We start from the raw sequence: 25,967 nt of genomic DNA, 5'->3' as shown, positions 1-25,967 counted from the left end.
TTTGAAAGGACGCAAATTAATGCCCCAGTATATCACTTAATTTAAACACAGGCAAATGAATGCCCCAGTGTATCGTTTAATTTAAACACAGGAAAATTTATCTATTGCCGGTTTTTCACTGTCAATTTTTGTCACACCATTGAAAAAAAAAATCGAAACCATTCCATGAATGAAGTCAAGAAATTGACATGTTATAGATGATAAGTAAATAAGAAACCTGTTCAAGGGTCAGGTCTGTGCGGTATTCCGTACTTGAGTTATCAGACAAAATATTTCACACAAATTTACAGAGCTTTGTATGCAGACGACATGTTGGTGTCCCTCCGAGGAACACCAACATGGCAGCTGCAAATAGGGAAAAACATCTGGAGTTCACTTTTGCCAGAAAAGAGGTTTGTGTGCCCTTGTGAATTTTCGAATGTTTAGATAAATATTTCTCCTCAAACTTAAATAGTTTAGAATGCTGAAAATCACGCAAAGAGTCATTTTTAAGATATAGAACAGCTCTGTCACGGCCGTCCTCATGATGTCACGCATGATGAAAACTCGGAAATTGAAACTGTTCTATTTTCAAAAGGAAGAACGACATGGAGCTAACAAAATTGTGAAAAGACTTATTTTTATGTAATCTTGCCTGCAATGAAGTTAAAACTTTTTGTAGGACTCCTGGTTTTGAATTCTAGAATTTGGTGACGTCACGTGAAAACCAAGAATAAACACAGACAAATTAATGCCCCACTGTATTGCTTAATTTAAACACAGGCAAATTAATGCCTGGCCAGTGTATCGGTTAAATTAAACACAGGCAAATTAATGCCCCAGTTTATCACTTAAATTATAGACACAGGCAAATGAACACAGTAAATGCCCCAGTGAATTGCTTAATTTAAACACATGACAAATTAATGCTCCAATGCATTGCTTAATTTAAATACATGCAATTAATGCCACAGCGTAACGCTTAATGTAAACACAGGCAAATTAATGCCCCAGTGTATCACTTAGTATAGGTAATCGGATTAATATCACTTGTGTTTCCAGAAGTTGCAGAAATTGCCCGAAATTGCCAGAAATTGCCCAAGTGCCAGAAATTGCCCAAGTGATATTAATCCTTAATTTCAACGAGGAATCATGTGATTACTTGTTTATAACATAGAGGGCAAAATTTCTTTTATTTCTTAAAGCGCGCGGCCTTACGTAATTTCTTAGGAAGCCATTTGTGTTCATTTTGGGTCAAAATCAACCATAAACGCACGAATGAGCTGAATGAAATTTTATTTTTTCATAACGATGCCGTCTGGAACATTAACAACCAGGCCTGCTATCAAATTTCGTCATTAAAAATATAAATCAATGCCTTTTCAAGCAACGTCAAGCCGTTGAAAATGTTTTCAAAGCGTTGAAAAGTCACTCAGAATCTGATTCTTCAATGAAGATACGCTTGTGTCGACGGGTTATATCGCTTGAACTCCCGACAATATTCAAAGTGACGCTACAGTTGCTGAAATTGTAAACGTGGCCCGGAGCACATGCAAGTGTGGAGCTGGAAGAATTTGCAGGGTACAGCTGACTCAAAATGCCTCTTGAAGGACCTGCACCATTGTTATCAATGATTCTTGAAATCACTTGCTGTTCTCGCTCGTCCCCAGAGTCGTAATCGTCGAGTCCTTGAGCCGAAGCGTGGCCTGTAATATTCTTTATTTCACACTTCGGGACGCCGGAACTTTTTAGCTTCTTGACAACGGTTTTCCTGGCACTGTAATTAGTGATCTTCTTTTGTGGACAAAGTTCCTTCAGAGGTGAGTTCTCTTTCATTTTCTTCATGATAGTGTTTATAGTGTTTTTGCCCATTGGTGTTTTCTTGAACCAGATGTTTGAAACGGGTTTGTCGATTACTGAAAGGTAGAATGGACCGCTCGTTTTCATTTCTTTTGGACGCTTCTCCAGATATAGCTTAAACAGCATGACTGGACATCTTTCCTCGTGGCCTGTGGCAAACATTTTGGGGAAAACTAGTCGGTTTTTGACGCTTAGTCCTCCCTGCCTCGTCTTTGTGAGACCTTCTTCAAAAGTTAGAAATTCAGTTCCATCGTCGTTGTGTTGCAGGGTAAAATCTTCCACTTTCATCTGATGATGCTCTTGTCTTCCTCGTCGGCCAAAGTGTTGGGTCATCAACCGCCACATCGTGTTAATAAGTGCAGGAGGAGTCCCACCGCTACCAAGCTGGCCGTTCTGCCATAGGACCTCTTCCTCTTCTTTGGTCAAACTTTTCGATCTATTCGGTCGCTTTCCTTTTCCTTGCTCTCTTAGTTTTCTGGCCTTCCCTTCGAGTACTTTTCTGGAGTTAATGAACTCTCTATCTCGGATAATGGATTTTGGGTACGACTTTGACTTTAAATATCTTTCCATTGCCGCCTGCATCACTTTGAGGGAATCCGATTCGTAGTCATCCCCGTTTTCTTTTCGCAACTCGGCATAAAACTGTGAGAGCGTTTGGTCGAGGGCATCGCACTCATACTCTTCTAGATTTGCATTCACATTTCTTTCAGTCGCCCACTTTTTGAAAACGTTTTTCCAATACTCTGTGCTCTTTTTTGTGTTTTCGTTTTCCCTCATTTCTTTTAGTTCTTCAATAAATTCATCGTCAACTTTCTCGAAACGAGACGCCATTTTTGCAAAAATTTCGCTTGCAAGCCGTTGCTAGGCAACTTGCGGGCCAATCATTTAAAAGTAATTTTGCCTTCCTTTGAGCGAAAATTAACAAAAAATGCCCTCTGTCTCGACCAATCAGCATTCAGTAATTTTGCCCTCTATGTTATAAAATTATAAACACCGGCAAATTAATACCCCAAATTTTAGTTGCCTTTTCTTCTTTACGGGCCCAACGGAAGTTGAAGACGCGAGGCTGTCGGCGAATTGTAATCCCACGGCGTGAGTATTTGGTGTAGTTTCTAAGCTAGCCGCACGAACGAACTTCAACGTCCCGTTACTTTTCCCCGATAGATCGTTAGTTCTCTTTCGAGAACTTTGATTCTTCACGATTTCGGCGTTCGATCGAGAGCTTGTACTTCGCCAGGAAGGCCTGCATCACCGAGTTCTCCGATATCAACATTGTTTATTGTCTCCACAACTCGCTTGCAAGCATCTGAAGACAAAAATCCATCACAGGTAGACAACGACTGCTTTATTAATACCCCCAGACGCCAAACAAAGTAATTCTTTCTGAAACCAGTGTCTCGGAACGTGCTCTCCATTTTTCTGCCACAACTCGCCGACCTGCACGCGACAGATCTCGCTCGCCGACCTGAACGCGACAGATCTCACTTGGAAAAAGCTCAAAGGACTGTGTCATCGTTTTCTCCTGCTCGGAGGTGATCCATAAATCTGATGAAGCGAAAAATTGTTCCGTTCCTCTGCAATGGCACCATTGTTTGGGCGCGCGCACAAATTGAATTGGATTTGTCTTTCCCTCAAAATTCATCCCGCTTAAAATGGTCATTCGATAAAACATAAACTATTTTGTTCTTCTTATCATTAGTTAAGTTAATTTCAAATACAATCCGATCGATCCTAAACACATTAACACTTTTCTGAACACGAAACACCTTTCGCGGTTAGCTAATCGCCTTCTTTGATGGATTTCTAGACCGCAACTTTAATTTTCGTGTGACGTTAAGAGACGTCCAGTCGCGAATTGCTGAGCATGAATATAATAACTTTTGTATTTTAAGATTGAGGAGGCTTAATATTCATAAGCCCCATGGTTTCTTTTAAGTCTCTTTTCCACTACGTCAGTGTATTTTTTTTGTTTGTTTGTCTGTGTACGTGTTGTAAATAAATAAATGAAAAGATTTTTGAAGTACCTCTGCATTTCGAGGTCCAGCCTTATTCAGTATTACATGTATCTACACCTGTTTTTTGACTGGTTAAGTTGGGTGGCTCTTCACTGTCACAGTGTGTTGACTTTCTTGCAGAAAAGATGGTTGTAAGTAACAGACAACAAGTCTTTATTCTCAAATGCCCCTCTACTTTAAAAATAAACTTCAAATCTGTATGTACTATTATATTTGAGATTAAACTTTGATCTGAAGGTCACCTTTTAACCACGGCCTTTTACACTTTTTAGGAGAAATAACTAATTGACTTATTTTGCATGAAATATGAAACAAGGAGAGCAAAATCTGACAAAATCTTTCAAAAGATCTCTCAGAACAAAATCTCTAAAATTTTAAGAAAAATGTTCCACACAATTATAATGCTTAAAATAAAATAGACTATCTCTGCCTCTCAGTGAGAATTTTTTCTGAGCGACCTGAGTGGCTAGCTAGGCTTTGGCAAGATGGGCCATGACTGAAAAAAGTGAAACTTTTTGCTCTCGTGTGCGGCGTTTGGTCATCTTGGAGATGTCTTCAGCGTTGCCCTTGTGGCAAAACCGAAGGGGAAACAGCAACCTGAGATGGACTCCGCTCCACAACAGATCTCTTCATCTCCAAATTTTCATCCATAACAAGGTTTATAGACGTTGGAGACCTTGTCTATTTTTTTCATGATAACCCTCACTAGTGAATAATATGCTCGACAAACTTTAGTTGAAACGACACCTATGTTTAACGTACTTGCGAAGGCCTGGGCTTCACCAATACCTTCTCCTACGGCATTTACTCCAAAACTGACTGATATAATTATTTTTTCCGAAAATCATTTTTTTGCAACAACGACAGTAATCAGTTTAAGCTGCTTGCATTTTGCCGTTTTTTACCGTCGTATGACAGTAGTGGCAAACTTCCGACGCTAAAACGGCTGATGTTTTGTCGGCTAGAAATTGGCACTGACATAATTCAAAACCCGTCTTTGAATTACAGTCGACTCCCGATAACTCGAAATTGAAAAAGGTTCGAATAATCGGGAGTTCGAGTTATCGAGGGTAAAATTATATAGAAATGACCTGAAAGGAAAGGAAAATTGGTCTGAGTTAGCGCGAGGTTCGAGTTATCGGGGGTCGACGGTAGAGTGTTCCTAATTTTTGGAATGCTTTAAGCTATGGGTAAATAGAGGCGATAGAATATAATAATATGATAATAATAATAATAATAATAATAATAATAATAATAATAATAATAATAATTATTATTATTACTATTATTATTATTATTATTATTATTATTACTATTATTATTACTATTATTATTATTATTATTATTATTATTATTATAAAAACCGTGACACACTTAAAAATTACAAAACCCCGAGTTTGACATTTCAAGACTTATCAGCACTGAGACACACGTACCATCCCCGTTGTATCGCCAATACCGTACGCATGCGCACAACCATATCACCCGGGCAGTGGCAGCCATGGACAGCTGTTTCGCCGTTATTGGGGCTCATCAGCATGGCATAGCCGTCGGGTCAAGAAGCGGGCGTAAACCCGCGCATCGAGACCCTTTACTGCCGAGGCGAGCGCATAGCACTCCTTTAAGCGCCAGTTCCACCGTAGGGAAGTGGTAGCTGTTGGTTGGGAACCGCAAAACAGTTCTCCCACGGCAATGCGTATGGGGATGGGATCACTACAGACCTGTGTGATCAAAATAAATTGTAAACAAGACTTATCAGCGCTGAGACACACGGCAGTAAAGGGTCTCGATGCGCGGGTTTACGCCCGCTTCTTGACCCGACGGCTATGCCATGCTGATGAGCCCCAATAAGGGCGAAACAGCTGTCCATGGCTGCCACTGCCCGGGTGATATGGTTGTGCGCATGCGTACGGTATTGGCCATACCACGGGGATGGTACGTGTGTCTCAGTGCTGATAAGTCTTGTTTGACATTTCACCCTTCCAAAACAAGGAAGTTTCCGATTTGGTTAACTTCGGCAAATGAGCAACGGACTTCCTATCGGTCTTCCATTGTTATGCAGATGACCAATCAAAAAAATTATATTTTTCCTTTATCCCAGCGTCTCTACTGGCGACCACCCGCTGACCAAAAAGCCAGAAGACTCTGGGTAAGAGATTGCGGCCATGCTCAAAGCGCAAAACACAATAAATACGTTAAAATCATCCCTCGTGTCCCAATTTCTTTATAGAATCAAAGTAGAGAAGTATACTTATCCTACCAGCGTTATTTTTGATTGGTCGATCGAAACAATGGTTCATTGACGGTCTTGACGAAAAGGACACGAAGGGACCCGGGAACAAATCTGTTTACCTGTCGACAACTGGCCGCTGACCACTTGTGCCAGGGGAATTTTGTTACCCAGCGTGCTGTTCGAACGTTCAAAGTGTCCATGGCGTTCTTGCCGCGGTTCTTTCGAAGAAACGAGCTGACTTGAAAGAAAATCATTGTCTTTATTTACAGCGCAGATGTAAATACGTTCACAAGCCACCATTGAAGAATTATATTTTTGCTGAGGCACATTTAAATATGAACAAATTGCCCTCTGCAAGTATTTGAATTTTTCCCTAAATTCAGTCACCTTACTCGGGTTAAGCTTACAGGAAGCCGTCTCAAATGCTATTTGGAAATTAGGTTTTCAACAAACAGTATTTTTCTTAATTTCGTGATAAAACGTAGACGGGTCAAGTGTTGGTCTTACTTCACAAAGGAATGTCATCTTTTAAATTGAAGCCATTGTTCTCTTAACTGAAATACCCACGCAAGTTCATTGACACTACAATCACACAGCTTGTTGCCTCGACAGCATCTAATCCGTTTAAGTATTCATTATCTAGAGTGCTTACGATGTGCTGCGTTCCATCCCCCAAATCAACCCATTGAAAGACGAGGGCTCTGCAGATATCATTTTGTGTTAACAACGCTTAAAATGAAGATCGTGTGTGCAGGATGTAGCAAAACAGGAACAAAATCTCTGGCCGAAGCTTTGAGGATCTTAGGATTCACGGTCTTTGATCATTTGGAGCACTACGAATTCCATTTTAACGAATGGGAAGACATCTATTGCGAAGGAAAAATCCCTGATTTCGTCGCCATGTACAGAGATATTGACCCTGTCATTGGCCTACCAGCACCGTTTTGGTTTGAAGAGATTCGCGAAGCTTTCCCTGATGCAAAAGTCATTCTCACTTTACGAGATAATGAAGATGTTTGGGTCCAGAGCTGAGAAAAACGAGCCGAATTTTCCCCGCCTTCACGCAGGGTTTTAAAAAGATTTGTCCTCGCCGTACTGTTTCGAATATTCACCGGCCAGTCAGTCCATCGCCATTACTTGTCCTTTCTCTATCCGTTGGTTACTGCAGCATTCGGCAGCATGAATCCAAAGTCCACGCCACTTGCCAAGAAGAAGTATCGGGAGCACAACCAGCGAGTTCAAGCGATAATCCCAAAGGAGAAACAATTGATTTACAATGCGAACCAAGGCTGGAAACCTTTGTGTGGGTTCGTGGGGTGCGAAGTTCCAGACCAAGACTTCCTGAGAAAAAATGTGGGATTATCACTAAGTAAGACCTTTTATTCAGCCAGACTTCAACTATTAAGACGTAATGTATTTTTCAGTGCGACAATTTTTGTATTGCTCCCGGCAGTGTTGTATTAGGTGTATTACCGAGGACCTTCAACTTGGTGATAGGTGGTATTGAACGTCTGTATTCATCTCGGTGATGCCTCAAGAGTGAATGTCAGTAAATATCAAAGAAAAATTTAAAAAATCGCAGTCACGGTTGGAAATCGATTTGGCTCATATTTTGTCTACAGCAATTAGTTTAAGGTTCTAAAGAAAGCGATATAGCGATATGGCATTAGTTTTTCGAAATATTTATTCTAACAGGAATAATTGGTTGAAAACGATCTGATCGAATTTGGCTGAGCGCGAACTCGAAATTTTGCCTTTATTGTCAGCTTGCCAAGAGGCAAGGTAACAAGCAGACTTCTATACTTACAAACATACAGAATGGCTTTTGTTTAATCAAGAAATGGAGATAGTTTTATTCTGTCCTCATTCCTGAATGAATATGGAACAAATCAGGATTTAACATTGTCAGCCGAAAGGATCAGTTCACACAGATAAACCCTGCCAAAAAAGCTTAGCAGAAATATTTGTGTTAGTGCCTTAAAATCTCTAAAATTAATAACAAAGCATCTTTAAGCACAGTTCTAAAAAGTTACGCTTTTATTTCTCTGGGACCTTCAAATTTTTTGATGCGAGCGCCAACCGAATTTTTCTAAAATTTGGTAACCAATGCCAGAGCGGAATATGATAACATAAGCGCTGGCAAGGTAGACAAAAGGAAGGAAACAAATCTTTCCTTCACTTACAACCAGTCTGCAAACAAAGAACGCTTACCTAGGTAGAATTAAATATCTAAAATATTTTTATGTTATTCCTAACATTAGACTATAATTTCATGGGGCTAATTCCTGAACGGTTGCACAAATAGGCCATTTCCGAGTTGCTGTGAACCTCATTATGAAAACGAGGCTTAGCGCAAAAGCTTTTCATATGAAAAGCTATTTTTGTTTGAATATGAATAAAAGCTAATTTTCATAATAAAAACTTCGCACTTAGTTTCGTTTTCATGATGAGGTTCACAGCAACTCGGAACTGGCCTATTGTTGTGTTTGATTTTTCTAATTAAAGGCATGATTATCTCAATTCTTGTTCCTTAAAATCTGAAACATAGTTTTCAGAAAAAGATATGTTAAATAAAAATTTCAAAATGAATAGGATGACTTAAACATTGCTTGTTGTCTAAATGTTCATTTGAGAAAGAAAACCGAACATCGACATAATTAAAATTTCTAATATTCGTATTGAAATCTACAAATGAACACTGATTAACGCACAGCTGTACGAACGACAACTGTTCATTCTCACATTGAAAAAAAACTGTCCTTCTAATAAAAAGGCGGTTAAATATATATATATTTTTTTGCAAAATCATTGATGTAGGATTAATTACCGGTGTACTGAAAATAACAACACAACTTGATAATTATCCGGACTCGCGAAGTACGTTCGAGCTTCCAGCTGTTGACGAATTGGGCGAATTCTTGTTTGTATTTCCCGTTAATTTTCTGCAAAGGCGGTTATTTTAAAGGGTAGGGGGGGGGGGAGTCACATTGCATGAATGTAAATGTTTTTTTTTCTCTTTCTTATCAACTTTATGGCCTTAAAAGTTCCACTCACATGTACCTAAGTAATCACATCCTATAATTAGTCCAAGCAAAATGACAAGTGGATTGTACCCATATTGTCGATATTGAATTTAGTGTTGACCCGTAGGATTTATTACACGTTTGATGTGTTTACAGTTATTTGCTTTTAAAATAACGCAATCATATGAAAAAATTACCACCCGAGTTTCCTATTCATAAACAACGAATTAAATTAAACAGGCTTGGGTCATAGCGAGTAAAGGCGAAAAAGTATTTTGATTCATGGATATGCGCAGAACCGTGAACCCCTCCCTTTAATAACGCTAAGGAATTTAGTTGACTATTATCCATCAGTAAGGTGCCAAGAAATTAAACGAATTGCATTTGAGAATGTTTTGCTGTGTCCTGCTTATAGGCTTTTGTACATTATGCTTTTGTTTCACTAAAATGCTCCACCTTAATGCTCCATTTTCCCACTAAAATAGTCAGTCTACCTCAAAATGGTCACTAAAATGCTCGGATAATGCTCATTATATAGAGGTTTTAACAGGGTGTTAACGCAGCCACTAACAAACGAAGGTTTCACAGGGTCACAGCAAACAACAAACGTGGCCGCCTTTGAGGCTTTGACTTTAAAACCCTGACTTCTCCTCAGTCTGCACTCGGCTGTATTGGGGTGATATTTAAATTTTTTTTTAATTTCAAGTAGAAGTCTTCATTTTCTCTTAATTATTTTTATCTTTATTTTATCTGAAAAAAGAATCCATTTTCCGGGAAAATCAATATACTGATCAAGATACGTCCGATTAGTTCAAAAACTGATCAAGACAGTAATCAAGACCTTGCTAATTAATAGCATACAAATTCCCTTTTATTTCATTACTTCAAGAAAGCAACATATTATTCAGTCATATCATGCCATAAACAGTCTTGGGAGGATATCTGTGCTCGGATTTTTAGCTACAACCATCAGGGAGTAGAACAACTAATAGTGCAGCAAAATTTGCTCTGACGGCTTCAAGCTTGTGCATTGGAGGGTTACCAGACTTACCTGAAATACTAAGCTAGATCACCCAGTTTTTTATTTAATTTCTTGAATAAACGCAAAGGGTTTAAACCTGATAAGCCTGGTTCTTGAAGATTCTAGAGTCTGGTTAAACCCTGGTAACCCTGGTCATTTACGAATACTGGGTTATCGGACTTACCGGGTTACCAAGGTTACCCCGGTTGACCAAGAAGTCTGGCTAGTTATTTGCAAAACCTTAGGTTACCAGACGCTACCTGGAATACCAGGTTTAACCAAACCCTTTGCACATAGGGTTCAAGCCTGGTAAGTCCGGTTCAAGAACAAGGATGCCCTGGTTTTTGAACCAGACTTGAACGAGGGTGTAACCCTGGTTTTACCAGGCTCTTGGTGCCAGGGAATAAAGTACTCTACTGATGAAGGGAACCCCTGATGAAACACTGGCGCTCGTTTTTGATCTATAACTTCTCGAACTCAATAATAATTCATCAAAAGAAAACAATGAAAATCACTACCATAACCGTGGTTTAGATATGTGATCCTAATTACCATAAAATTCTACCAACCTTATCCTCGAATTTTGTCCAAGAATTATTGATCCTCGAAGTCGTTTAAAAAAACGCGGCTGCGCCTCGTTTTTTCAACCAACTTCTCAGTGTTTGGATATCTGATGAAACACGCTTTCTCGTGTTTGATATATTACTTCAACGTCTTGAAAACAAAGATAAGATAAGATAAGAACTTTATTTTACGTGGCACTCCACTTAGCTAAAAGCTACTTTACAGGAAGCCCACAAACTAACAGATAAAATTACAAAACACAAAGAAAGATAAAAATTAGCTAACAACCTAAAATCTAAAAATTTAAAAATTTAAAAAATCTAAAAATCTAAAAATTTAAAAATCTAAAATATCCAGGAAATCCAATCATTCATGTATCAATACATGTGTAAGTACAAATTAAAATTTACAAATTCAAAAGCCAACTACGATAATAACAATTTTAAAATGCGGCATGACGAATACTTGTCAAAAATTCCCTTGTGCCGGCCATGGCGCGAATCGAGTCCGGCAGCGCATTCCATGTCTTTGCAGCGAAGTACCGAAAAGACCTAAGACCATGCTTGGTGCTTCTTACTTTGGGCAATGAGAGCATGTTTGTTCCCCTTAAGTTATATTTTGTGTCTTTTACTTTAATAAAGTTTGCAATGGGGGTCGGTGCCCTCTCCTGGAAGCAGCTATTTATTGTGATCAACATGTCCTGGATACGACGTCCCTCTAGTGTGCTATGCAAACCAATCCAACTTAGCAATTTATCGTAAGAGTTATTCTTATCCTTATATACAAGTCTAAGAGCCCGTTCGTTTACTCTCTCCAATTTCTTGGTGTTCCTGGCTCCACAATGGTGCCATATCTGGCTACAATAATCGAAATGCGGTAAAATAAAGGCACGAAACAGTGCTTCCTTGGTTTTGCAAGGTAGAACATTCTTAAGCCTATTTAAGGCATTAACTTGTCCTCCGACCTTTCGGCAGATAGATGCGACATGAGAATCGAATTTCAGCTTATTATCTAATGTTACGCCTAGTAGCTGTATCTCACTGGAAACAGGTATGGGCCTTTCTTCGCATTTTTTATCGAAATCGTAAGCCGTGTTTCCCAGCACCAGAGCCTGATATTTATCTGGATTTGCTATCATGCCATTTTGTTGAAACCACTGTGTAGTGTTAATCAGATCTAGATTTATACCGTCTTCCACAGCTTGGGGATCCTTGTGCGATAGATGGAGTTTAGTGTCATCTGCGTAGCTTATCAGCCTACAATCTCTAATGGCAAATGCAAGATCGTTCATGAAAATGTTAAACAATAGTGGTCCAAGTAAGGACCCCTGTGGCACTATTGCTGACACACCCATCCAGATGGAGAAAGTATCAGCCCAACTTAACTCGTTGATATCGGCATGATAAGTAATTTCGTAAGAGTGCCACTGAATCGTCATTCACACCATAGAACTGATGGTGGCTTGTAACCGCATAATAAAGAAATATGTTGTTGACCCACTTGAAAATCCACAAGAATGGCCTCCCATCTCTTTGGTTTTGGTTTTTTAACGATAAGACGGCAAGGACTTGCGAATATAGACCACTATACCGCCTCCACCTTTCTTCCTATCTCTGCGGTACATAATATAGCCTTTGATAGCAAACTGGGAGTCAGGAAAAGATCTGTCGATCTTTGTTTCTTGGATGCACAGAATATCGAAAGCCTCTATCCATTCCTGAACCTCGTCGAATTTCCCGCAGAGACTGTTAATGTTCAGACTACCAATCACACAATGTTTGGCGCCGTGTCGAGTGAAGGTCTCGAATGTTTCCGAACTCGGTGTACCAGAGCAGTTTTCAGGGTCAGAAACGTTTAATAAAGAGCTTGACGACTCAAAAAACGAGTCGCTAATCTATGGCAAACTGCAGGCCAAACAAAGCCACTGCTCTGTTGAAGTATTGCGTTTGTTGAAAGCATCCTTTGTCAGTCCAGAACACTTGGCGTGAAAACACGAGGCGCAGTTGAGTTATATTTAGAAAAGCCGACTTTATCTGTCAAATTCTTCTCCACTAGACACGAAATCAAACCAGACAAAATCAAAAGAAATACGCTGACTGGTCCCATATCGAAAGGTGGCCTCAATATGATTAATTTTCTGGATGTAGAAAAATCATTGAACGCTGCCTGGGTGGATCCCTATCGTTCGTCGGAGAATAGTGACTGGTGTGCGTTCCTCGATTCCATGCTCCAAGAGTAAGGAGGTTCGTTCTTGTTTCAATGTAACTACGACTTAAAACTGTTGGGTCTGACAGATCTTCCGCCTTTTTACAAGAGGTTTTAAGCTGCCTGGCAAGAACTTCATTCCGAAACACCCCTAAATGCAAATGAAATGAAAGACGAAATACTTTGGAACAACCGTTTTATTAAAAAAGATGGAAAGTCCATATTTTATAAAGCCTGGGCAAACAAAGACATCAGAAATATCAACGACCTTTGAAAACTTCAAACGCAGTTTTAGAGTTCGTTGTACCTTTCTCGATTACGCCGGTCTTCTTGCCGCAATTCCTAAAGATTGGAAAAGCGCTATCTCATCAAGTAACCAGACAGCTACCAACGAATCATTAGAACCGTCTCAACTTGCTCGCTTGTTGCTCGCCCAAAGGTCTTTTTGTCTTCCACTAGCTGAAGCTTTTTTGAAAGAACAAAAATTAAACCCGGTCGCTGTTTATGAACTTCCTTTTAAAATTACCATTGAAATAAACTACAAAGCTTCCAGTTTATGCTTATACATAATATTATTCCCACCAATCAACGCCTTTGGCAAATGGACATAAAGACTTCACCCCCAATGAGTGGAGTGTAACCTCCCTACTGAAACTACCATCCATAAGTTTTACGAATGCCCCGTTGTCAAACTTTTCTAGAAGGATGTCTTAAATTGATGGAACTTCAAGCGTTCTGATGACATAAATCTTAGTGCTACAGATTTTTGTACGGTAACAAACCACAATCCACCCATTTTCACGCTTTCAATCATTACCTGCTATAATTGCCCGGTATTATATCTACGTAGCAAGATACTTGTCCGACACCCCGAAACTAGAGATTCTCATCGTTCTCCTCGAAACTAAAATTAAGTGTGAAAGAGAAATTGCAATAAAAAACGGCCACTATACTAAATATAGGAACAAGTGGACCTCCCTGTGCATTCCTGATACGCGTTGTGACCTCTTAACTTAATATAATCTCGCGAATGTGTGTTTCCTTTGTTTTCTTTTACATGCCTTTTGTTTGTTCTTGTTTTGTATTGTATGTAAAGGTTTGTATTACACTGTAAGAAATGAAATGTTAAAAAAAACACAAGTAGTGTAAGTATTACAATGTCTTAATGCAGAAGTCATGTTGTAAGTAATGTATGTATTATATTGTGAGTAGTGTTAGTTTTATATTGTAGTTAGTGCCAGTATGTTTATCATTATAAAAAAATCAGTGAGAAAAAAAAGACACGAAACAAATTGTATCGCAGATTATAAAAACTGACTCATTGGATAACTGAGTTCCACTGTTTTGATCGGTTGAGAAGCCATGGTCTATGAGGCATTATACCATACCCCAAAAATATGGCAAGAGAAGACGTCAGGGGGAAAATAAAAAATTACTAAATCAGCAAGATTTAGCAATTTTTCCTCGCGAAGCGAGGTTAATAAATTTGTCGCGCCGAGCCGGCCCAAGCGGAGCTAAGCCGCGCGAATTCGAGCGAAAAATATATTTATATATATATATATGTGTCTATATATGTTTATATCTTTAAAGGTGTCCGCACAATGACGTCAGACTGTCTGGCGTCGTCTGGAGCAAAATTTGCATACATCGAAAAAAATATGCGTGCATGATCAAATTTCAATTGCAATGTTCATCAATATTCACTGGATACAGAACTATCTCTCCAGAATCTTTTCCCTTTCTTTTAGAAATCTTTTTTGTGAAAGAGAGCATTAAAGAAATTACACGTTTTGTGGCCGCGGTAAATAATTTTCCGTAGGAAATAAATTCATCGAACACGACAGCGCTGCACGCCCGTTGTACATTACGTCGCGACAGAAATAGATTTTCAACCGCAAACTAGCCCGTGGAACTACGAAAACACTATGCTCATCAAAAAAAAAAAAATGTTATGCGCCTTTTAATCTCCTCGTTTGATGCTACAATACGAGTAAAGAGGGCTTTCCACCCAGCCCCACCTTCGCGAGGTTTTGCGAGTCACGTATTTCTAGTTTATGGTCGGTTTTAATCAAACATGTTTCCACTCGCGCTTGTTGGATTCAAGAAACCCCGCGGGCGCAGCGCGCTTCGTTGGCTACGAACGACAACTATTGAGCGCCCCATGACCATATTTGGACAGTGTTTCAATGCATTGCATAAGAATACCTGATAAAAGTATCCCGAATTTTTATTTGTGAATTAAGGTACAAGTGGTGTACTAAACAGCTGCAATGCGCTCTTCTTCTAATCGTTCCGGCCGACAACAGGACAGCGGATGGTCTTATTTGGTGTGTGCGTGTGCTACGTTCTCTCAAGCTGTAAACATGGGACTTGTGTTCAACTTTGGAGTTCTGTTTCCAGTTATCATAAAACAGTTTTATTCAAGCAGGGGGGAGACCGGTTTGTAATAATTGTCATCTCAAATGATTTTTAGAAGCATGTATATACACTGAGGTTTTTTGCGTCGCGGACGGATTTGATTAATATCTATGCACGAGAAGATAGATTTAGAATGGACTTCTGGGATAATTTGCAAACTGCAACTTCGTGTTTGGCGTCTGCGTGTACATGATCGGTGATGTTTCATTTCAGATTAATTACTGAGCTTCAAGAATAAGCTAAAATGCCGGCAAGTTCTTCTCGCTTTGAGACCACAACTTTCGAGGATCTTAGCTGTATTATATGAAAATATTTTTAGACAAATTGAAAGAGGCGCTCATCTTTCTCGTGGCTGTAATGATCGTCTGAATGCCCTTATTGATTTCAAATGATTCACCAGACACTACGTCAACAATAAGAAATTGAAATTTCGGACTGTTTGTGGTCTCTGCCCATTTAATTACGGGCTTGGTTTTCAATCGTCCCTTCGACTCTTTTCTTTGAAACATTTTTAGACCTTATAGGTTGTATATTCCTGGTGGTTTTCTAATTTGAACGCCTTTCAAGCGCTTAATTCGAGTTGATGACATTGAATTTTAATTAGCCCACCAGCTGTCTCGTTGTAGCCTTACTGTCTTTCGTGTCTAGTCTTTAGCTCATTTCTTCAATGACGTACATAAGCCTTTAGAAAAGAAATATTATAAAGATCATGTTCAAATGGAAATTATAAATACTGGCAAGTTCTTTTCGCATTGAGACCACAAATGACAGCCGGCAAATGTGGAACTTTTCGAGGATGTACGCTGTATTGTATGAAACATTTCTGGAGAAATGATGGTCTGAATGCCCTGATTAATTTCAAACCGTTTACCAGTCGCAACGTCAACAGTGAGTCTAAAAATTGAAATTTCAGACTGTTTGTGGTCTCAGCGCATTTAATTTTATTTACGGGCTTGGTTATCAATCACCCCGTCGACTCTTATCTTTGAAACATTTTTGGACCTCACAGATAGGTTCTATATCCCTGTTGGTTTTCTAAGTTGAAACCTTTCAAGTGAGCGATAAGTTCGAGATGATGACATGCAATGAATTTCAATCAGGCCACACTGCTGTCTCACTATCACGTCTGTCTTTCGTGTCTAGCTTTTGGTTTATTTCTCCAGTTACGAATATAAGCCTTTGGGAGAGAAATATTAAGAAGGTCAGAATTTTTCATGTTCAAATGGAAATTATAAAACTGCTGCTTTTAAATTCAATCCTTATATTCAAAATATACATGAACGGTCATGTTTATTCAATTTCAATCACCCCTTTTTATTCAAATCATTTCGTCCAAATTATATAAGGAGCACAGAACATTCATTTTTCGTGTTGCTATAGAGATATGAAGACAAGTGAAGTAAGCGGGTCGTTCCACTGTTGCCGGATTCGGTTTTTCGCGAACCACGGACAAACTGTTTTCTTTTTCCTTTTAATCAGTACTTCATGGACAATTTAATGGTCAGGGCGTTCAGTTGTTATTTATCAATTTCTTGATTGGATCCAACAATCTTCATTCAATATAATCCATCCAATTTCCTCCGTCCATATTCATTCAACGTTCGCTCTTTATTCTTGTTTCCAGGGTCTCATCTCCTTTCACTGAATGAGTGAGAGAGACCCTTTGGAAGAAGATTGATTTGCTCTCGGTCTCCAACTTCCCTCGATTTGAACCCTCCATCTTGGGAACCGAGGGTTGTTATTAGATATGGACGAAGACAATTCGCGAGAGACGATTGGATAGAATTTTGAAAGTCCTTCGTTTATCTTTTCCGTTGTATGGTATCTGGGTGTGAACTTGTACTAGGCACTCGATATTTTCTTCTTTTTTTTTTTAGTTTTGTTTTTGCTGACCGAGAAAAAATTTTTTAGCTTGACTTGCGGGTATGTCTTTCTACGGCCGGAAAGCGTAGGGCGGAACCTAGCTGGTACGCTGTTGAGGGCCCCTATGGACACCAGCAGCCTCGTAGCTGAATGGGGTACCCTGGTTAAATACCCGAGGTACCGTTGCATCTTCTGTATAAGGCTGCGTGCGACATCACACGGTTTGATTTGGGCGGAAATTTGGCAAATATTTCGTTCAACTAGGGTTACTCGTAAAAGTGACGGTAAGGGTTCCTGAGGAAAAGCTGTTACACCCACAAAACGTACCATTAAGGCTGAAACTGGACAAAAAACGAGGTCTAAAGGCCCAGAACACTAAATAAATTCCAGAGAGAACATTTTCGTTCTCTTACAAACAGGTTCCTAATCGGCACTTTCTTTGCATTTCCACTTCAGTGATATATCGAAGTGATACCAACCTGGGATTTTTTTGTTTCGGTTTTTTTTTTTTTGCTCATTAATTTTATTTTATTACACAACGATTTGGTCTTAAACTAAATAATGTTTTGCTTCTGATTTAAATTGTCGGGGGTTTAAAACAAAATCGCAATAATTAATTGTTAATCTTTAGACATTAATTAATTAATCATTACGAAAGCGGGAATATAACAGAACAATCGTACTTTTCATCTTTAAATTAAAAAAAAGAGAGAAAATGAGGACTAAACTTTGCAGGACGTATCGATAAGATTAGTATACTTTTCAAGATTACTACTACAAAGCTGTGGTAGTTACTATCAGGAATAATGAGGTTATCAGCAAAGGCAACTCGTAAATAGCCTATGTGAATAATATTTATTGTACTTTCCTTTTCGCAGCATGGATTGGTTCCCTGTGCCTGGGACTTGTCTTTCTTGCCGGTCCTGTGGCTGCTAGCATAACAGAGAAACTTAACTGTCGCCTTGGCAGCATAATTGGAACAGTAACTGTCGCTGTGGGACTCATAATGACATCATTTGCTAAAAGTATCATTATTTTCTATTTCACATATGGTTTAATTGTGGGTTTTGGTGCTTGCTGTATTCGTACATCAAGTTTCCTAGTGGTTGCACAATATTTTCACAGACAGAAACCATTTGCCACAGGGATGCTAACGGCTGGTTCTGGAATGGGCATGTTTCTGGTAGCGCCGCTTATCCAAACTTTGCTTGTCAACTTTGGTTTACGCAACACTTTCAGGTTCTTGGCAGGAATTGTGTTTGTTAGTGGGTTTTCAGCGCTAGTATATGATCCCAATGTGGAGGAAACTGATCCAAAAGATTCAGCTACATTAGAATTGGATGACGAGAATAATGAAACAGGAGGCAAGATGAAGATAGTTGACTGTTCCGTGTGGAGAGTTCCGACATTCACCGTCTTTTCTTTGGTTTTTATGTTGAATTGTGCAGGAACATTTGTCCCTATCATTCACTTGGTAAGTTACAATCACTTGCCTTGGGTTCATAAATTAAAGGGTTACAAGGGGCGTAAGTGACAATTTTGACTGAAAACCCAAATCACTTATCTTCCCGCAATTTTCATGTTTTTAGCTCATAATAGTGTTTCTGGTATTGGTATTGATTACTTTTCTTTCAATTTCGGCACTTCCTGAAGTTTGGGAAAATCCAGAAATCCAAGATAGCAGATCCAAGATGGCCGCCATTTAGAAATCATGACCTTATAACCACGTAATATGACGTCATCACTTCGCGTTGCGGACCTCGAAGGAGACATCTTTAAACGTACTATCTATTCTCCAAGTTTCACTCGCAGAAGAAAAACAAAAACAGGGTTAAGTTAAAGTACTCTATTATTATTATTATTATTAACATGTACACTGTAAGCTCGAGGTTTCTAGCGGCTGATACTTGGCGAAGAACGAAGCCCCGATCCAACAGCCAAACTCGATAGAAACCGAGAGCATAGTTACTTCTTGTTTTATTTTAAGTCCACGGGTAAACTTCCGTTTTAGAAAAGACAGTTGGGCGGAGTGGTACAATTCGTTGTTGTTTAAGGACGACAATCGAAGTAAAAAGAAAGAGAAGTAAAGGCAAGAAGCTGATAAATGTTATCGAAATTTTTACTGTCTATTGTTTCTTGCTTGGAGGGACCGTTTACAGATTTTTAACAATTAAGGCGTGCGAGAAGTCCTTGGACGCAAAAACGCCGAACAGGGAAGTCGCTAAAAAGAACCCACGTTTTTGAGAGGACAACAACAGGAAATTTTTAATTTGCTCCTGGCCTAAGTAAGGTTTATCTCAATTGAGCACTTGCAAAAAGGTTTTTTTTTTTTTAAGAAGAAGATGGGCATCGTATTTTTAAATGTTTCATTGTGTCTTTTTCTCTTTGATGGCGGTAGGGGATATTAAATTTTGGAGCTTCTCACAACTCCCCTTTCTCAGTTTCACTTGAAATTACTTTATACGCTTTTTTGTAAAAGGTATTAAGGAGGCTCGAGGCAGTTTTTTTGGACTAAGGGTGGAAGTTTTGAAATTACAATCTCGCATACAAGATAAACTTCGATCTCCTTCACACTACTTCATCATTTCAACATATGATCAAAGTTAATTTTCTCATCGGTTTCCAAGCAACAGCTATTACCATAGCAACGGAAGCGCATAACCTCTCATTTTAAACATTGTCGATTATCTCGAAATCTAGTCAGACACTTTATGACGAAACTTAAGGGATTTAAACTACTCAATCTAGACAACTTGTAGGCGAAATTAGAAAAAAATCTGTAAGAGCGTTTTCAAGTAAATAATGAATCAATTTTTACGAGGTGATTTTGTTTATTCCAGCATTTTTCACCAATATTTCTGACAAAATAAAACTAGACACTTTGTCTTTACTGTTAAAAGGTCCTTGCTCATAGCAAAACATTCTAAATGTATATTGAGCTTCATGGGTGTCTCCGATTTTAAGATATTTGTGTTTGAAAACAGTGAAAATAAAGTGCAGATGAATGATAAAGTTTCTACTTTGCGTAAATCGAGATATCTTTAAAATACCCCGGCAGATTTTTCTGTTAAATTACAAGCGGTTCGAGTAAGAATTCTTTTCGATATTCACGCAAGTTTTAGGCTCAAGAACCGAAATTGGTGTTAGATAAGAAGGTTGAATCTTGGTCAAGTTTCAGTCATTATTCGCTTTCTCCGAACAAGAATTTTATTTTGTTTGTCCCGGTCTATTCGACTGCTATTCACGTGCTGTGAATATTTATGATTACGCGAGGTAACATTTACATAAATATATGCTCCTGCTTCTCAAGTCTTCCATTGTAAATTTTACCTTTTGCACGACTTCACGCTATGATAAATATTCAAAGCACGTGAATAGCAGTGAAATAGACCGGGACAAACAAAATAAAATTCTTGTTTGGAGAAAACGAATAACGACTGAAACTTGACCAAGATTCAGCCTTCTTATCTAACACCAATTTCGGTTCCTGAGCTTAAAACGTGCGTAGATATTGAAAAGAATTATTACTTTAACCGCTTGTAATTTAACGGAAAAATCTGTAGGGGCATTTTAAGGATATCTCGATTTATGCAAAGTAGGAACTTTTTCATTCATCTGCGCTTTATTTTCACTGTTTTCAAACATAAATATCTTAAAATCTGAGACACCCATGAAGCTCAATATACATTTAGAATGTTTTGCTATCAGGAAAGACCCTTTGACAGAAAAGACAAAGTGTCAAGTTTTCGTTTTGCCAGAGAAATTGGTGAAAAATGCTGGAAAAAAACAAAATCACCTCGTAAAAATTGATTCATTATTTACTTGAAAACGCTCTTACAGATTTTTTTCTAATTTCGCCTACAAGTTGTCTAGATTGAGTAGTTTAAATCCCTTAAGTTTCGTCATAAAGTGTCTGACTAGATTTCGAGATAATCGACAATGTTTAAAATGAGAGGCTATGCGTTTCCGTTGCTATGGTAATAGCTGTTGCTTGGAAATCGATGAGAAAATTAACTTTGATCATATGTTGAAATGATGATGTAGTATGAAGGAGATCGAAGTTTATCTTGTATGCGAGATTGTAATTTCAAAACTTCCACCCTAAGTCCAAAAAAACTGCCTCGAGCCTCCTTAAATAGCGGTTGGCAAACTCTCTCTTACTATTTGTCTGAAACTTATTTATCTATTTAGTTCATTATTAATTTCCTTCTTAGGTAGAGTATGCACAGGAAAAGGGCATTTCATCAAGCAAGTCTTTCCAGCTCCAAATGACCATTGGTCTCGCGTCTTGTGTTGGTAAGCTCGTCGCAGGATTCGTGTGCAACGTAACATGCATCGAGCCTCGCTACGTTTTCCAAGTTGGTTCTTTCGTTACTGCGGTCTCTGTCATTCTTTTCACCGTTGTACACAGTTATGGTCTTTTTGTCTTTCTCAGCGCGTTTTTCGGTGTAGCACAGGGAGCTGTCGTAGCAACGAGCAATCTCATTTTCTTAACTTGTGTGGATAATAAAAGAAGAGCATCATCTTTTGGGCTGGCCGGCTGTTTGACTTCATTGGCCATACTTTCATCTCCTCCTTTTGCTGGTAAGTTTGGTCACGATGTTTGATGATTCACTCTCAACTTAAGGGCGTTACTTTCTACTACTTATATAGCATATCAAAATGATTTACACATAATTTCAAAACCGTTGGGAAGGGTGTGTTTAGTTTATTTCTGGAGGTTTTCGGCGTCGTTACTGAGTAACCGATCAAAACCTCTCCTGACTTTCTCTCTGACTCCGATCAGAGTCTCTCCTGGCGACCAACCGATAGCCAAAGAGTCTGAGGAATATTGTTACTAGATTGGCGTATGGTGGAATACCTGCTGTGACGTCATATTAGATAAACTGTTTTGAAAAACGTGCACTAAATCACCCTCACAGAACTACTAATGCCTCACAGTAAAAGCCTGCAAGCTACAATGAGTGATCGACTTGTTGAGACAACTTCACTTTTAACTATCATTTCAGACTACCTTCAAAAAAAAGACGACCTCCTCCTCCTTCTTGTAGAACAACATTGAACAATATCGGAACAAAGGCGGGTGATTTCTTATTTACGCTACATAATCTGTAGTCGTGCGGCGTACATGAAATTGTAACACTATAGAATTTAGAGTATTCATACACAAACACCTGAACACAGAAAGACCTTTACCCAATTTGTGCGATCAATTACCTCGACCGTCATCAATTTGATGTCAGAGCTGAGCGTGGTCTGAAGCTGATGCTGCTATGTTAATAAGAGGACTGATTCCGAAAACTGATCGGGATGCAATCTTTTTTTTTTTTTTAATTTATTTATTGACAATACAATCCATTACATTGCCATACATACAATACAAATATACAATAGCTAATAGTAATACACCTTTTGCTGTTCATTACGAGAAAATACGCATCCATTTGCGTAAAATGGCGACCAGTTGCGCGAAGACACATTCATTAGCGCCGAACAACGAACATTTGCGCTTAACTCAGATTCAATAACGATTTTTGCATTTTTATCAACATTCAAAAACACTTTTGGGCATTCTAATGCGTCATTCGACATACAAAAGAGAAAAATATACTTTCATTTGCGCCAATATTCAAGTCATTAACACCATCTTGAAAGTCAATAGAGGTAATAGACAAACATTAACGTGTATAAACCATTTATTAACATTTTTATCACACTGTTTGAAATTCAATAGCATTCCTGGACGGCATTAGTGTGGATAAGACAAATATTAATGCGCTTGTACAAACAATTGAGCGTTCTTTAGATTCAATATACAAAAATCGATTTTCAATTGAACAGTACAATTTCAAAACATTATTTTGTTCTCAATTTTAGTTTACCCTTTAATAAGCTCTCTATTCAAACATCTTGGCAGATAGGTCTGCACGAAGCGGTACCATTGCGCACTTTTAGCTTCGTGGCATTTTGCCAGAGGTCAGGAAACCCTTACGAAGTGAATGAACTGTACAAAATTTTCTGATGCTTTTATCCCATTCTGCACTTGACAAACAGGTTACGTAACCTTTGTCAAGTGCAGAATGGGATAAAAGCATCAGAAAATTTCGTGTACATCCCACTGTCAGTGCAAAAGTCTTGTAAATTAGGTATTGTTCAATTGAAAATCGATTTTTGTATATTGAATCTAAAGAACGCTCAATTATTTGTACAAGCGCATTAATATTTGTCTTATCTACACTAATGCCGTCCAGGAATGCTATTGAATTTCAAACAGTGTGATAAAAATGTTAATAAATGGTTTATACACGTTAATGTTTGTCTATTACCTCTATTGACTTTCAAGATGGTGTTAATGACTTGAATATTGGCGCAAATGAAAGTATATTTTTCTCTTTTGTATGTCGAATGACGCATAAGAATGCCCAAAAGTGTTTTTGAATGTTGATAAAAATGCAAAAATCGTTATTGAATCTGAGTTAAGCGCAAATGTTCGTTGTTTGGCGCTAATGAATGTGTCTTCGCGCAATTGGTCGCCATTTTACGCAAATGGATGCGTATTTTCTCGTAATGAACAGCAAAAGGTGTAATAGCCAACAATAGTTAATAATAATAGTTTTACAACACCGCAGTTAGTGTCAGGCAACTTCTTACATTTCATTTTTTTTTTTTTGTTATTTCCACAGTTACATAGTTACAGTTTACACATAGTACGTAATTTAACATAACTGTGGACTTGATCTTTAAAGAATCATTTCCTCAAACATTCTCCATTTTTTCCTAAACGAATTGGTCTTATTCGATTTAAGAGAAATGTGTCTTTCAGTTTGATATTCATTTAATAAAATTCTCTTAAAGTGGCTAAAAGATGGTTTCGTTTCTTTACACCGGCAAGTCCACAGATAAATCTCCGAACTTTATCGGTCATCCCAGCCCTCGCGGATTCTCTGTTCGAAACTCTTTCCCGCCCAGACTTACAAGTAAAAGTTACTCAAAATGGCGCCGTTTAAGTAAGCACACCAATAACAGTAGACAGTAACTATTTAGAAGTTTTTTGGTTGTTCATTTAATTTGTGGACGAAAGGAGATTTAATACTGGGGAAGCGAGGTACGAAGGGGATATAATACCTCTTGTGCCTTGGTTCACTTGTAGCCAATCTCGTTTCGCCCCAAAATGGAAGAAATACCCCCCTGCCCTCCCCCTCACAAAAATATAAAAATATTGATGAGGCAACAAACATTAGGATGTTTGACCCCAATGTGTCAACAAATGCATCTCTCCACAGGTTTTCTTGCTGATGAATTAGAGTCTTATGCACCTGCGTTCTATTTGGCCGGTGGTGGACTGGTTGTTTGTGCACTTCTTCCATTTCTCCTTCTTTGTATTTACGAGCCTGAGACGAAAGACCTTAATTAAAAGTGAACAAGAAATGGTAGCTGTGGATCGTGATGAGGAAGTTCAAAACTCGACATGATTCTGCAATCACGGAAGTTCAGAAACTATGCACTCAACCCAGTCAACCAAAAAGGTGGTGGATGATGATGATGATGATGAGAATGGTTGACGACACCAAAGAAGACGACGAGAAGGATGTTAATGATCAGAAACCACATCAAAGCGCCGAAAATGGCGACCTATCTGACTTATTCAGTCCGTTAGATTCTCTTATCTTACCTTGAAGGGGTAATGCAACAGACATTTTTGCTTTGGTTTGGTCAAATTGCACAAAATGTTTCACAAAAAACCTTTGCTCTAATTTCAAATTACTCTTTAAAACCCAACCTTTGGAACTCTACCTTAGGTCTATCCAGGTATTTCAGTGCACGTTTAAGACATTATTTCTTTTTTGGTAGAGTTTCTGGTATATGCCATTTTAATACCATTTGTTGTGTACAAGTTAGGTGGTTTTTTTTTAGATCATTTCTGTCACTATATAGCTAATGTAAAAGGCGCATTGAGTATTATAAGAACCTGGGTATTATTATTACTAGAAGGAACAACCAACCGTAATCAGCTTGTAGCGATTTTTTTTTTTGGAGGAAATGTGGAGAACTTTAAAAACAACATTGGTTGGAATCCATTTCCATGCTAATTCGCTCCTGATGATGGTCAATGCCGGTTTCTGTGTCCCGGCTACCAGGGCAACTGTCAATAATACTGGGCAATTAATTTAACTTTTCTTCTCAACGTCAACTTCAACTTTATTCATGAAACAACTGCAGCTGATTACCGTCCATAAGCGACCACCTAAAATGTCACGCCTAAGTTGCCGCTTATGGGAAGTGGTCGATTACGAGAGGTCAGACCACAGGGATTCCAACGTTTGAGTCATTAACCTGAAGCAGCTACAGGGGTACGAATGCATATATAACCAGGAGATAACCCAAACCTCAGTGCAATGTCGTTTTAGCAGTCATAAAACATTTTAAATATGCCAAATAAACGAGACCAATATTTTCCAGCATGTTTGACGAAACTAGACCAGTTTTTCCTTATAATCTAGTTAATAAGGCGTAAGGGACAGGTTTCATGATTTGGTTTCTCAAGGACCACGAAAACCGATTGGGTGCGTTAGGGTTAATGGCGTCAAATTATTTAAGCATATTAAAAATTGGTTTTACAATAAACCTATAAGGTAATGTCCATTTTTCAAACTGGATTACATATTTGGGAGGCAGATACATTAAACAATTTTGTAGAACACATACTGCTGTTAGTGGAGGTATATATATTTTTTGTTTGTTTGTTTGATCAATTAATTATTCAATTTCTTTCTTACTTTATTTTT

General features: G+C 38.5%; 1 protein-coding gene and 1 pseudogene across 4 annotated transcripts in view; both read left to right on the top strand.

Annotated features, from left to right (window-relative positions):
• The first annotated feature begins 6,430 nt into the window (after positions 1 to 6,430).
• Positions 6,431 to 8,378, top strand: LOC146467222 (uncharacterized; annotated as a pseudogene).
• Positions 8,379 to 15,108: 6,730 nt separating this feature from the next.
• LOC146467221 (monocarboxylate transporter 10-like) overlaps positions 15,109 to 25,967 on the top strand; it is an 11,396-nt gene continuing 537 nt past the window's right edge. Inside the window, exons 1-4 of one of the 4 annotated variants that reach the window (XM_085126079.1) lie at positions 15,109 to 15,339; positions 18,060 to 18,655; positions 21,396 to 21,765; positions 22,191 to 22,500. In XM_085126079.1, the coding sequence (XP_084982205.1) occupies positions 15,171 to 15,339; positions 18,060 to 18,655; positions 21,396 to 21,765; positions 22,191 to 22,243 (1,188 nt within the window). In that variant the 5' untranslated portion in view covers positions 15,109 to 15,170 and the 3' untranslated portion in view covers positions 22,244 to 22,500. Of the gene's footprint in view, positions 15,340 to 18,059; positions 18,656 to 21,395; positions 21,766 to 22,190; positions 22,501 to 24,464; positions 25,641 to 25,967 lie in introns of those variants that run through there. The other 3 variants (XR_014867769.1, XM_085126078.1, XM_085126080.1) reach the window with 3 other exon arrangements.

Source organism: Pavona decussata, unplaced genomic scaffold (assembly GCF_977016875.1).
Source record: "Pavona decussata unplaced genomic scaffold, jaPavDecu1.1 SCAFFOLD_137, whole genome shotgun sequence".
Classification (NCBI taxonomy): domain Eukaryota; kingdom Metazoa; phylum Cnidaria; class Anthozoa; order Scleractinia; family Agariciidae; genus Pavona; species Pavona decussata.
Note: the sequence above shows the minus strand (reverse complement) of the source record. Positions and strands in the feature narration are given on the sequence as shown.